Below are 13046 nucleotides of genomic sequence, written 5' to 3'. Positions count from 1 at the left end.
ATACTAAAATGCTATTTATGAAAATGAATAATAGAAAACAATTGATATAAAGGGAAAAAAGTAAGAAGTCCTCAGTTTGCATCCCACTTCTGCCATTTAGTATCTGTGTGACTATAGGCAAGTTACTTTTCCTTTATTAGTATGTTTTCTTAGCAGCAAAATAAAAAGATTAGACCATATTGATCTCTAAGGTTCTACTCAACCATAACAATCTGCGTGATTGACATTATTATAACTAATGCAACTTCCAGAATATAGTTTTGCCTGGTAAACAATTTTTATAATTGTTTAAGTTGAGTGATTTATTAATTAAAAATATTTATTAAGAATTTACTATTTGCTAGGAACTCCAGATATTAGGCAAATTATAATCTCACTTCTCACACATTCTAATGGAGGATTCAACATGTAAATAACCATGTGCAGATATATTTATAGATATCTATATATATCTAGATAGCTCTAGATATATGATAGAAGAGGTATTCTCAGAGGGAAAGATGCTGGGGTGAAGCTCATGGGAGGGAGAAAAGAAGGTGGAATTTAAGCCATATTTTAATGGAAATCAGGAAAGTCAGGAAGCAGACTAAGGAATGAAAGCAAATTCGGAGACAAAGCAAATGTTTAAATTAAGAAATAGAATAGGATGATGAGCTATAGAATGATATTAAAATAAATAGAATAATTCAGTTACACAATTCTTAAGTCACATAAGGGACATTACCTGAGATCCTCTATTCATATCAAGGCCATACCAAACAGGCTTATGGTCAGAAGATCTGCTAGCCCACCATGTTTTTCGGGGCACACTGGATGGGTTTGCTGGAATACAAGTCTCTCCTGTTTCCATATTGCAATATACTTTAATAGCATCTTCAACACATCCTTGGTTAGGATCAATCCAATACTGACCTGTATATCAAAAGGAAGATTTTTGTAGCTGGAATTTCAAAAACAGTCACAGTTCTTTTTTATGTCTGTAGAGGGTTTTTAATTATACTTAAAAATTTTCATTGGGGTGGCTAGTTGGCACAGTGGATAGAGCACAGGCCCTGGAGTCAGGAGTACCTGAGTTCAAATCCGGCCTCAGACACTTAATAATTATTTAGCCGTGTGGCCTTAGGCAAGCCACTTAACCCCACTGCCTAGCAAAAACCTAAAAAAATTTTTTTTTCATTAAGAAAAAAAGTATATTCTGGGGCAGCTAGGTGGCACAGTGGATAGAGCACCAGTCTTGGAGTCAGGAGTACCTGGGTTCAAATCCAGTCTCAGACATTTAATAATTACCTAGCTGTGTGGCCTTGGGCAAGCCACTTAACCTCATTTGCCTTGCAAAAACCTAAAAAAAAAGCTATATTCTAATAACTATTTTAATGCTACTGCTAGGAATGCTAATGCAAGGAATTTTAAAAAGTAAATGAAAATATTAAAACTAAGAAACTATATAAAAATGCACAAGAGAAAGGCATGTTCCCTGTATTTGGAATATGGGCTTTTGGTTCTTATGAAGTGCTTTTAAACAGAGGACAATAATACTTTCACAGAAAGCCTTACATAATTTTTTAGAAGGAAAATTTGAAAATCTTAAAGTTCTATGCATATGGGACATATGATTATTGTATATATAGAATTGTGGTAGGTACTCAGGAGATAGGAAATGTCATTGAGATATGATCCTTGTCCTCTGGGAACTTAGCTTAAAGTACATGGATGTTAGATAGGCAGATGGATGCATAAGAAGACAGGCACAGAGAAAACAAAGAAATAATTTATTATTTTTATGATTTGTTCTTTACCTATTCATTCTTTAAAATTATATTATCATTTCCAATTAATTTTTATTTGTTCAATGACCTTTTATTGAAGTTAATTTTTATTGTTTTGATCTGAAATGGAAACATTTAATATTTATGCTTTTCTGCATCTAATTATAAGGTTTTTATGTTCTAAAGCAAGGTCAATCTTTGTGTAGTTTCCATGTATCACTGGGAAAAAGGAATATTCCTTTCTATTTCTATTCAGTTTCCTCCAGAGGTCTAACTTTTCTAAAATTTATATCCCTCATTTTTCCTCTCCTTTCTCCCACATCCCAGTATAATCCTCTCTTAATTTCATGGGTTTTTTGGATATTAATAATTTCATTATAGCCAACTCACACTCATGTCGTGTGTGTGTGTGTGTGTGTGTGTGTGTGTGTGTGTATGTATGTGTGTGTCTTCCTTCTAACTACCCCAATAATAATAAAGTTCTTAGAAGGTACAAAGATGGAAGTAGTTTAAGCATATTGAACAACATGATTTTTCTTTCCCATTTACCTTTTTGTTGTTGTTGTTTTTTAGATTTTTGCAAGGCAAATGGGGTTAAGTGGCTTGCCCAAGGTCACACGGCTAAATAATTATTAAGTGTCTGAGGCCGGATTTGAACACAGGTACTCCTGACTCCAGGGCCGGTGCTCCATCCACTGCGCCACCTAGCCACCCGCAAAATTCTCCATTTTATTAGATAGTTTTTCTCCTGACGGAATATATTCATTTTTTTTCCTGGATAGGTGGTTCTTGTTCGTAATCTTAGTCCTATACCCTCCATAATATTATATTCTGGGCGGCTAGGTGGCGCAGTGGATGGAGCACCGGCCCTGGAGTCAGGAGTACCCGAGTTCAAATCCGGCCTCAGACACTTAATAATCATTTAGCCGTGTGACCTTGGGCAAGCCACTTAACCCCATTGCCTTGCAAAAACCAAAAAAACAAAACAAAAAAAACCCAACCCCATAACATTATATTCTAACTCTATGTAGAAGCTACTAAACCTTGTGTTATCTTAACTATTGCACCACAGAATTTCAAATCACTTCTTTCTGCTGCTTGCAATATTTTCTCCTTGACTTAGAAGCTCTGGAATTTGGTTCTAATATTGCTAAAAGTTTTCATTTCAATATCTTTTTTTTTTAGGAGGTGCTTGATGATTCTTTTTCTTTTTTCTTTTTAGGTTTTTGCAAGGCAAATGGGGCTAAGTGGCTTGCCCAAGGCCACACGGCTAGGTAATTATTAAGTGTCTGAGGCCTGATTTGAACTCAAGTACTCCTGACTCCAGGGCCAGTGCTTTATCCACTACCCCACCTAGCCGCCCCTTGATGATTCTTTTAATTTTTATTTTTCCCTCTAATTCTAGACTATCAGGGCATTTTTCCTTGATAATTTTTTGAAAGAGGCTGTTGCTTGCAACTGCAGCAAACATTGAATAGGAACTTCAAAATCCAACCTCCACACCAATTTCTTTGGTGAAACAGTGCCTTATATCATCATTGCCTATATCCCAAATCCACTCTGCTAATTTGCCATTTTCCTAATCTACTATCAGTTATGTATCTCATGTCCCAGCCAAAGTTTCTACCTTGAAGGAAGACCCAATAAGGAATTTAAAATAATTTCTTTATGAGCTGAGAGGTGTCACCAATGAGATGCCCTCTGTGCCTCTGCATAAGATGGATAGTTACAGCATCAGGAAGAGCCAAAACATGGGAGTAAAGGATGCAATCAGAAGCCCATTTACTGAATCTAAACAGAATGGAAATGTTCAACAGAAACAGTTCAGTTAGAGAAGGTACTGAAAGTAATGGGTCAAACGTAACTTAGAGCAGAGATCCTATATCTTTGCATGCTGGAGACCTGGGGGACACATAGAATTGTTTCAGTTTTCCATCCAAATTCCATATTTCAATTACAGGTAGTGGAAACCACTATGGTATTTTCTCTAAAAAGTTTTCCCAGAAGTCAAAGAACAGAGAGGGCCCCAGAGCACCCCATCTTGCTCAGTTCAACCAAAGATTCTGTCTCTCAAATCACACTCATAAATCTGACATTAAAGTTTCTCAGAAGCAAACAGAAGGAAAAACTGAGAAAACATGTAGGAAGTTACAGGACAGAGTGGAAAATTTACAAAATATGCTATCAGATGTATAAATGAAAAACTAAGCAGGGAGGAATCACCCCTTATTTCATTTTTACTATACTTAATTAGCTGTCATGTTAAATATCTATATTATTCTGAGGAAGGTTTTTTTGTTCCTCTGTAAAAGCTTAAGAGAAGAGTCATTGTCAGGGGGAAAAAAAGAAAGATGTCACCTAGGTTCTTTTTTTCTTATATCTTTCAGGTAGTCTAATAATTCTTAATTTATCTCTTCTTGAACTATTTTTCAACTCAGCTGTTTTTCCAGTGTGATATTTCAGCTTTTTATATATTTTCTCATTCTTTTGTTTGTTGTATGGTTTCTTTGATTCTCATAGTCATTAACTTAAACTTGCCTAATTATATTTTTTAAGAAATTATATTCTTTACAGGGCGCTTTAGTAACTCCTTTCCCATTTGACCAAATCGGCTTTTTTAGGCTTTTCTTCTGGGAATTTTTGTGCCTCTTTTTCCATTTGATCAATTCTACTTTCTAAGGAGCTCTCTTTGGAGGATTTTTTTGTTTCTTTTATCATTTGATCTATTATTTTTTAAGATCTTATTTTCTTAAATATTTCTTGTACCTTCCTTATCAGGTTGTTGACTTTTAAAAAATTAATTTTCTTGTATCACTTTCATTTTTTCTGCCCTATTTTTTTCTTTCCCTTTGCTTGATTTTTAAAATCCTATTTTTGAACTGTTCCAATTCACCTTTTTCTTGTGGCTTTACATGTCACTGTTTTTATATTGTTGGTTTTTTTCCGAGTTTGTGTTCTGATCTTCCCTGTAACCATAAGAATTTATTTTCAGGTTCTTTTTGTTGTTGTTTTGCCCATTTTCCAGGCCATTTCTTGACTTTTAACATTATGTTAAAGCAGAATTCTACTCTCAGTTTAGAGCAGCCCCTATAATCTTCTGATCAATTGTTCAACTCCCTTACCATTTGTGAACTGAAATTTCATGAAGCTGCAAATGCCAATTCAGTAACCCTCGAAGACAACTGCTGGCTTGCCTGGGTATGGCCTATCTTGGATTGAGTTTCATTTTCAACTTTCTAAGTTTTCTTGGACGGTTAAATTATTTCACCCCAAACTTTTCTTGGTTCTGCCATCCCAAAATTTGTTTTGAGATATTAGTTTAAAGTTGTTTGGAGGGATTTGGGAGAACTCAGGTGAGTTCTTTACTCTGCCATCTTGACTCTGCCTCAGCTTCAAGAATTTCAAACAATTTTGTAAAAACTTTAAAAGACTTAAAGAACTCAGATCAAGGCAGCAGCCATGCTGCTTGGGTGATTCAGTAGGATAAATGATACAAAGCATGCTATTCATTTAGGGTGTAGTATAAGTCATATTTTAAAATATAACCAAAGTAGGGATTTATTTTACTTTACTATTCATCTTAAAAATTTTTGCTGTGGTTCTGTTGCTTTTGTTGTTGTTGTTTTTAAGAGGTAGGGAGGTGAGGGGAAAAATACATGTTTGATAATTTTTTTAAAAAAGAAAAAATAAAGAAAAAATACTTTCTGAAAATAGGAAAGTTTGGGATGGACTCCAAAACTTAACTTGTTCCACTTGTCTGGCTGAAATTTTAAGAGCCAATATGCTCAGAAACTTCATTATTTCATATAATAAAGAAGGGGTTAAAAGATTGTGAGGAAAAATATTTTCCCAAACTTAAGTTCCAGTTTTCCAATAAGAAACATAACAATTAAAAGTTGTAGTCTGAGAACATATCTGGGTTTGGAGACATGAATATTGATTATGTACTACTAGCTGTGTGTCCTTAGGTATGTCATAAAAACCTTGCTAAGTCTTTATTTTCTCATTTTAAAATGAGTATGTTAGACTAATCTCTGTGGTTCCTTTTACATTTAACCATATGATATTATCCTTATCCTGTAATTACAGGCAATGCATTTCTTTTCTTTTTTTAAAGTTTTTGCAAGGCAGTGAGGTTAAGTAACTTGCCCAAGATCACACAGCTAGGTAATTATTATGTGTCTGAAGCCACATTTGAACTCAGGGTCCTTCTGACTCCAGGGCCAATGCTCTATCCATTGTGCCACCTAGCTTCTCTAATGAATTTATTTCAAGGATTTCTGCTGTATACTCACCGCTAGGCTTTGATGGGTGGCAAAGTTTTAAGTCATCACAAGTTCGTGCTGGATGCTTTTTTGAGCCATCAGGACTACGCATGGTTTCGATCTGACTACTCAGTGACTTCAAAGTAGCATGTACACCTGGGTCTGTTTTATTTTTATCATCAGGGGCTGCTTGGTCTTCAGTGAACTCAGGGAGTGGGTCTGACATACTGTCATCATAGTGCCCCATTATATCCCCAAGAGGAGCTGTGAGGTGTCCAGGAGGGCCTGGAGGACCGGGAGGACCAGGTTCACCAGGTGGACCCTAGTAGTTTAAAAAAAAAAAAAATTAAAAGGAACACATCATTATTTAAACTTTTGGATGCAAACATTATGACTTCATTTGATGAGAGAGCTTAGAAGCAAACCCCTTCAATGATGGAAATGATAGTTTTTGTTCTTAATGCACTTCGAAGCCAAATAAGAATTCTGTGCCAAACTATGAAAATCCACAAGTGGAAATGCTGCATTAAACAATTCTTTTTTAGACTCTCAACTCTATAAACCAGTACTTGAGATAAATAGAAGCTGGGGTAGCTGCCTTGCCAGATAGGTCAACTTCCTCTACTTATAGATGGAAAATTTTATATTAAGGAATTAAATCCCACAAAATCATTTCTAAATACTGAAATATTAGAAGTATTACGAATAATATGGTTGGATTTCAGAGAAGAATGAATTCAGCTGCTATTTCTACCCATAAATCACTGCATTTGCAAATATAGACTTTATTAGTTGGAGTAACATGTAGAAATTTTATGCAGCCTTAGGGATCCCTGATGAAAACATGTAAATACGGCTTGTTGAACAATTCAGTCTAGGTGCAGATCAGGTATTGTGTGAAACAAGACTTCAGTTTTAGTTTCCAAAATTCACAGATGCACAGAATTACAGAGTGGAAAGAAAGTCAGTGGTTATCTCCTCCTGAATGATCTTCCAGTTCCCACTTAAAGAGATTAAGTGAGGACTCTTTCTTACAGATCCCTCCAGCTGTTCACTTTTCAGGTTTTATGGGGTAGACAACATTTAAAGGAATCTCATTAACTTGCCTCTGGTCCTGCTTCTCCCACAGTTCCTCTCATACCAGGAGGTCCAATTGGTCCAAGTGGTCCAGGATTTCCTTCTTTACCTGAAGGACCCACTGGTCCTGGGGGTCCCTGAAAAACAAAAGGAATGTATTTTATTTATGTGTAATGTGGTGTTAATTATTTTTTCATGTCAGGAAATATCTTATTTTTCTTATAGACACATGTCAATTACTTCTCTGTAACTCATCTTGATGCCTCAGTTTTGAAATTAGGATTTAAATTAAATCTGTGATACATGTAGGATTCAACAATGCCTGCATCTACTACAGTCAGTATTTCATTCAAGATCAATCATACCAGAAAACTTTCAATATTTTTATAATGTTATGTACATATTCAAACATAACATCATAGGATTTAGCATCAAGAGAGATATTTGGTATTATGTAATCCTACTGCTCCTCATTTTAAAGATGAAGAAATTCTAAAGCTGTAAATTGCAAAAAGCACATCTATGAGGGGCAGCTAGGTGGTACAGTCAGGCCCTGGAGTCAGGGTTCAAATCCGGCCTCAGACACTTAATAATTACCTAGCTGTGTGGCCTTGGGCAAGCCACTTAACCCCACTGCCTTGCAAAAAACCTAAAAAAAAAAAAAGCACATCTATGCAATGGATATAAAAAAGTGCCTCATTCAGAGTTCTCAATATTGAAAAGAAAATCATTGTTGTCATAAAAAAAATTATTTATCTTCAAGGAATACATAAGTATAGTTCCCTTAAAGCTTCAAATTTGGCATGAGTACAGGGGAAGTTAAGACTAACACGTAGAGCTCAGAAATTCCCAGTTGTGCATTAAACTGATTGGGTAATTAATACAATAAATTCAGTGTTAATATGGTGAGCCCCTAGGAGAGGTAGAAGCAAGTTATCTTTCTGATCAGAGAAGTACTTCAGGAGTGGCCCCTATATTTACAGTGTGGATGGGAAACAGAGATCCAGTTTAAAAAAAATAAAGTTTCTAACATGGGCTCATTTCATGATTTGCTCTTCAATCAGGCTTATGCAAACTCTCTTGGATCAATGAAGGCAAACTTTGAAACCTAGCATAATAATCTATTTTCATGTTTATAACAGGTCTATTTCATCAGATCTCAAACAATAGAATACTCATCTGAAGTTCAGATAAATCCAAGTGAGAAAGTTTCACAGGACATGATCTCATCTAAACTTAACTTTTAAAGAGAAAATATGATAAAAGATATATTAAAAAGAGTTATGGTTTTACATTTGAAAAATTCATTGAAAAGTTGCTAAGTTGTGAGCCTCACTCTTTTCTGGTCAGCTTCTGAGGATATATATCATGTATGAGAATGATGATGAAGGAACAGATTGCTTGAAATAAACATGTGCTATTCTTAGCAACATATTTTAAAATTATTTCTATATGTGGATATTTATTTATATAGATATTTATAGCCATGTTGGTGCATAAGTGTATATATACATATGGTATAATATATATATATGTGTGTGTGTGTGTGTGTGTGTGTGTGTGTGCGTGTGTGTGCGCGCGCACACACACACACACACACACAAGCTATGGGTTCCAGTGGTACAGTGTTGGGACTAAAGTCAGAAAGATTCATCTTCCTGAGTTCAAATTTGACCTCTGACATTTATTAGTCCTGTGAATCCTGGGCAAGTCACTTAATCCTATTTCCTTACTTCCTCATGTATAAAATCAGCAAGAGAAGGAAATGACAAACCATTTTAGTATCTTTGCCAATAAAACCTCAAATGGAGTCACAAAAGAGTCAGATACAACTGAAATAACTGAACAATAAAAAATAGATAGATAGACAGACAGATAGATAGATAGATAGATGTAGAGATATAAATAGATATGTATATACTTACTCTAGGGCCAAATGGTCCAGGAATTCCAGCACTGCCTTGTTCACCATTTGGACCCTAAATTGGAGGGAAGTGAGGGATGGTAGAAAAAAGGAAAACATTACTATTCTATTTAAACTGCACCAAGCCAACATTCATAAAGATATGAAACTACTGACATCACTTGTAGACATATGGTGTCTTAAATAATCATTCATCTTTACAATCAGGTCCTTAGTAGTAGTTTAATTTTGATTACTTTAGTACTTTAGAAATCTACATTTTTATTGCACAGATAACAATCCCTTTATAACTCAATAGATAGTCTTTAGGAGTGCTTTGTTTTAAAATTTCTTAACCCTCTGACTAATCTGATAATGAGACTCCAATTCCATATTATTCAATTTGATATAACTTTCATTTTTAAGTACCACATATTACATTAGTCAAGCATATACATATATGCAAATGTCTATATGTATGTGTATATGTATATGTATATGTATATGTATATGTATATGTATATGTGTGTGTGTGTATGTGTATATATAGGCACTGATACTCTGGCAGGTATTCATGATATAGACAAAAATACAAAATAGTTTCTGACCTCAAAATTTTAGTGGTGCTTACATTCTAAGCATTATATTCTTTCATTTTTACCTTAAATGATTTAGACTTGTTCTTACACAATAGATACATGCATTCCATCATATGATCTATTCTGAAGCCCCTTCTAGGATCATCTTGTTTACCTCATTGGAATAGCCTTTGAGAACCCATGGTCATTTCTGGTTGGCAATAAGGCACCAGAGTAAAATTTTAGTAGAAAAGTATTCATCTACCAAGACTAAAACAAATATGCGTATGCCTTCTCCCCCTACCCTCACCACATACCCACATAGCTTTTGGCTTTATCATTTGTCTACAAATAAAAATGCTGAAACAGAGGAGAAGATCACTAATTCAGTAAGAGTTATATATGTGAGTGTGTGTATGTGTATGTAGATATCTATGCATCTAAATATATATATATATATATATATACATATACATTTGTGTATCTATCATCTATATATTTTGGATTAGAAAATCACAAAAAGAAATGAAGAAAAAGATAATAAGAAAGGAAATTACTTACAGGAGGTCCAGGGAGACCTTGGAGACCAGTGAAGCCTCGATGACCCTTTTGGCCTCGATCACCTCGATCTCCATGATCACCTTTGTCACCACGAGGTCCTTGGGGGCCCTGGACATATATTCAATATGGCAATGTGATTACAAAGACTTTTTGTATCTCAAAGTTCCAAATTAGTATCCATTTTCAATAATATATTCTTTATATTTATTAATAGGAATTAACCTTATTCATTTAAAAAATCAGACCATCAGTCTTTGAATTTTTTCTGAAGAATTGGTAGAAAATATTCATATACATATATGTATACATATATTCACAAATATGTATATATTGAGAGTAATAATTCATTTCTTTAAGTATTTGAAATGTAAATATGTATTGCTGCTTCAAACAAGATTCTTATTTTTGTCCTGATATAAAATACATATTCACTTTTCTTAGCTATTGAATCATATTTTGCAAAATAATGCAGTCAAATATAATATATAATTCATCCATATGAAACATATTTTAAGAGGTCAATTTACTTTTTTAGTTTTATCAATACTGTTTTCTGACTATCAAAAATCAAAGTTTAGTTACAATTCCATTTTGGTCTGTTTATAATAAGTTTTCTTGGGTCATTACTGAAAACATCTTTGCTGCAAAAAGAATAAAATAACACATAACTTTAACTTTCTTGACAGACTCAGACAGTGAACTGCATTGTATTTTTAAAAATATTTCCAATAAGAAAAAATTAAAACAATTGATCATAATATCATTTATACTACATTGCAATATTAAATTCTAAAATTGTGAAGCAATTAAATTTCAGTCTAGAACTACAATTAACATTGCTATTTCATTAACCTTAATTTTACAAATAAATCAATTGTGTTATAAGAATTCATGAATATGAAAAAATATTTGTTTGAGGCGAATGAATTTATAAATCAATCAATTAAGAAAAACATTACCAACACCTGCTCTTAGGGATTAGGGCACAAGAAACCCTAATTTACTTCAATATATCAACCAGATTGCTCCCAAGAACCTAAAACTTTCTGGTAATCTGATAGTGGGACAAAGAGTAGTCTTGGTGTGGAAGGAAAAGAGTTTACAAAGGTCATCTCAATCCTCGAAATTACAAAAGAGACAAATTAATGACATATTCATTGGAACCCTTCTACTTTCTAGAGAGCTCACTTTAAGGGGAACTGAAGGTAGATCAGGCAGTGTTTGAGGAGAAACACTTTTGTCTTTGACCTTCAAATCCAATTCTGACATGGTTTCTCTAACTCATTTACCTTGACAGGTCTAAGTAGATGGAAAAGAACAAATTGAGAAGAAGCAGGGAATGAGAGTGATGTATAGAGAAAGTTGTTGAGTGGACATCTATTTAATTTCCTAGTGCCTGGAATAAACCATAACAAAAGACCCTGTGATATTTCTGGGACCACAGAGAAATCAACTAAATGCATCTATTTATCTCATTTTCAGAATAGACATTTGAAATTAGATCTGTTAAGTCCTTAATTTTTTATCTAAATTCCCTAGTTGGCAATCAACCAGCATGTGACTCTTTTTTTTAAAAATTGCTATTAGTTTTAATTATTTCACACAAAAATAACCATTTAAGTTTTGAAAACAATCAAGTTTTAGAATCTTTAAAAGTTACTCAAAAAAATAGTCAGCAGAAAGCACTGGATTTAATTATAAATTTTTAAAATAAATTTATCTTATTTGAATATATTCTTTCTATTCTAATTAATATTTTTTTAAACCTGGACCTGTGATTTGATCATTAGATAGGCTCTGGGTATAGAATGATGCTGCTCTGCACTGGTAGAATATAGAAGGGTGTCTCAATGGTGCTGGTCTCACAATCAGAAAGACTCTTCACGACTTCAACTCTGGTCTCAGACATTTATTAGCTGTAGAATCCTGGCCAAATCACTCACCAAAAACCCTGCTTACCTTGGTTTCCTCATCTGTAAAATGATCTGAAGAAGGAAATGGCAAACCCTTCCAGTATTTTTTGCCAAAAAACCAAAAACCCAAAGCCATAAAGGGTCATGAAGAGTCTGACAGAACTGAAAAATGACTAAACCACAATTTATAGAGTACAATTGGCATTTTTCTCTCCAACTTAGTTGACAACTACATTTAATTCTTGCATTTATAATTTGGATTTATTTCAAGTCTTTAAAATAATTTTTAAAAGATGACACTAAAAGGATTTTCTAAACCTGAAAATGAGTATAAAAGTCATTATTAACCTTTCACAGACAACAAAAACCAGTCCATATAGGGAAGAATATGGAATGTGGCTTGATAGCCTTTCCCAAATATATGACTTGGATTTGGTAAGATACCTGAATAGCTAGGTAGACTATTAGTGGAGACCACAAACAAACCAACCAACTGGCAGGAGAGGAAAGGGAGATAATCTGGCTGGGAAAGACAATTGTAAATCCCTCCAAAATACAGAAAGGGTGAACATCAGCTGTGCCTATTTGACAACAATTCACTACTGGACTACCCTGAATTCTATTTAAATTTCTTCCTTTCTCAAAGCTTGATGCATATAAAATTTCAGACCTTAGAAATGACTATTTGTCTTCCCTGCTTTGGTATATTTTATGTCCTAAAATTCAGAATCAAGAATTTCTGAGGACTTACCGGTAAACCACGTTTCCCAGCTCGGCCAGGTGGACCTACAGGACCTCGAGAACCCTAAGAGAGAAAGCCATGAAAATGCTACATGAAACAATTAAATATAGTCTTGAATAAGAATAGAACTTGTATGTAGGTAGATAGTATGTTTATTTCATAGTAAAAGACCTATGCTGAACTAATATTCATAGACAGGAAAAATATTACCTGGAATTGTGATTATACTACAACAGTTTAA

At 34.1% G+C, this 13046-nt stretch overlaps 1 protein-coding gene across 1 annotated transcript in view; it reads right to left on the bottom strand.

The window, feature by feature from the left end:
- Positions 1–13046, bottom strand: part of COL5A2 (collagen type V alpha 2 chain) — a 182149-nt gene that overhangs the window by 4360 nt on the left and 164743 nt on the right. Inside the window, exons 46-51 of the mRNA XM_074215519.1 lie at positions 12815–12868; positions 10151–10258; positions 9034–9087; positions 7138–7245; positions 6062–6353; positions 725–912 (exon numbers count right to left, since the gene is read on the bottom strand). Of these exons, the coding sequence (XP_074071620.1) occupies positions 725–912; positions 6062–6353; positions 7138–7245; positions 9034–9087; positions 10151–10258; positions 12815–12868 (804 nt within the window). The remainder of the gene's footprint in view (positions 1–724; positions 913–6061; positions 6354–7137; positions 7246–9033; positions 9088–10150; positions 10259–12814; positions 12869–13046) is intronic.

This window comes from Macrotis lagotis, chromosome 1 (genome assembly GCF_037893015.1).
Source record: "Macrotis lagotis isolate mMagLag1 chromosome 1, bilby.v1.9.chrom.fasta, whole genome shotgun sequence".
In the NCBI taxonomy this organism is placed as follows: Eukaryota; Metazoa; Chordata; class Mammalia; order Peramelemorphia; family Peramelidae; genus Macrotis; species Macrotis lagotis.
This window is presented reverse-complemented; position numbering and strand designations above follow the sequence as displayed.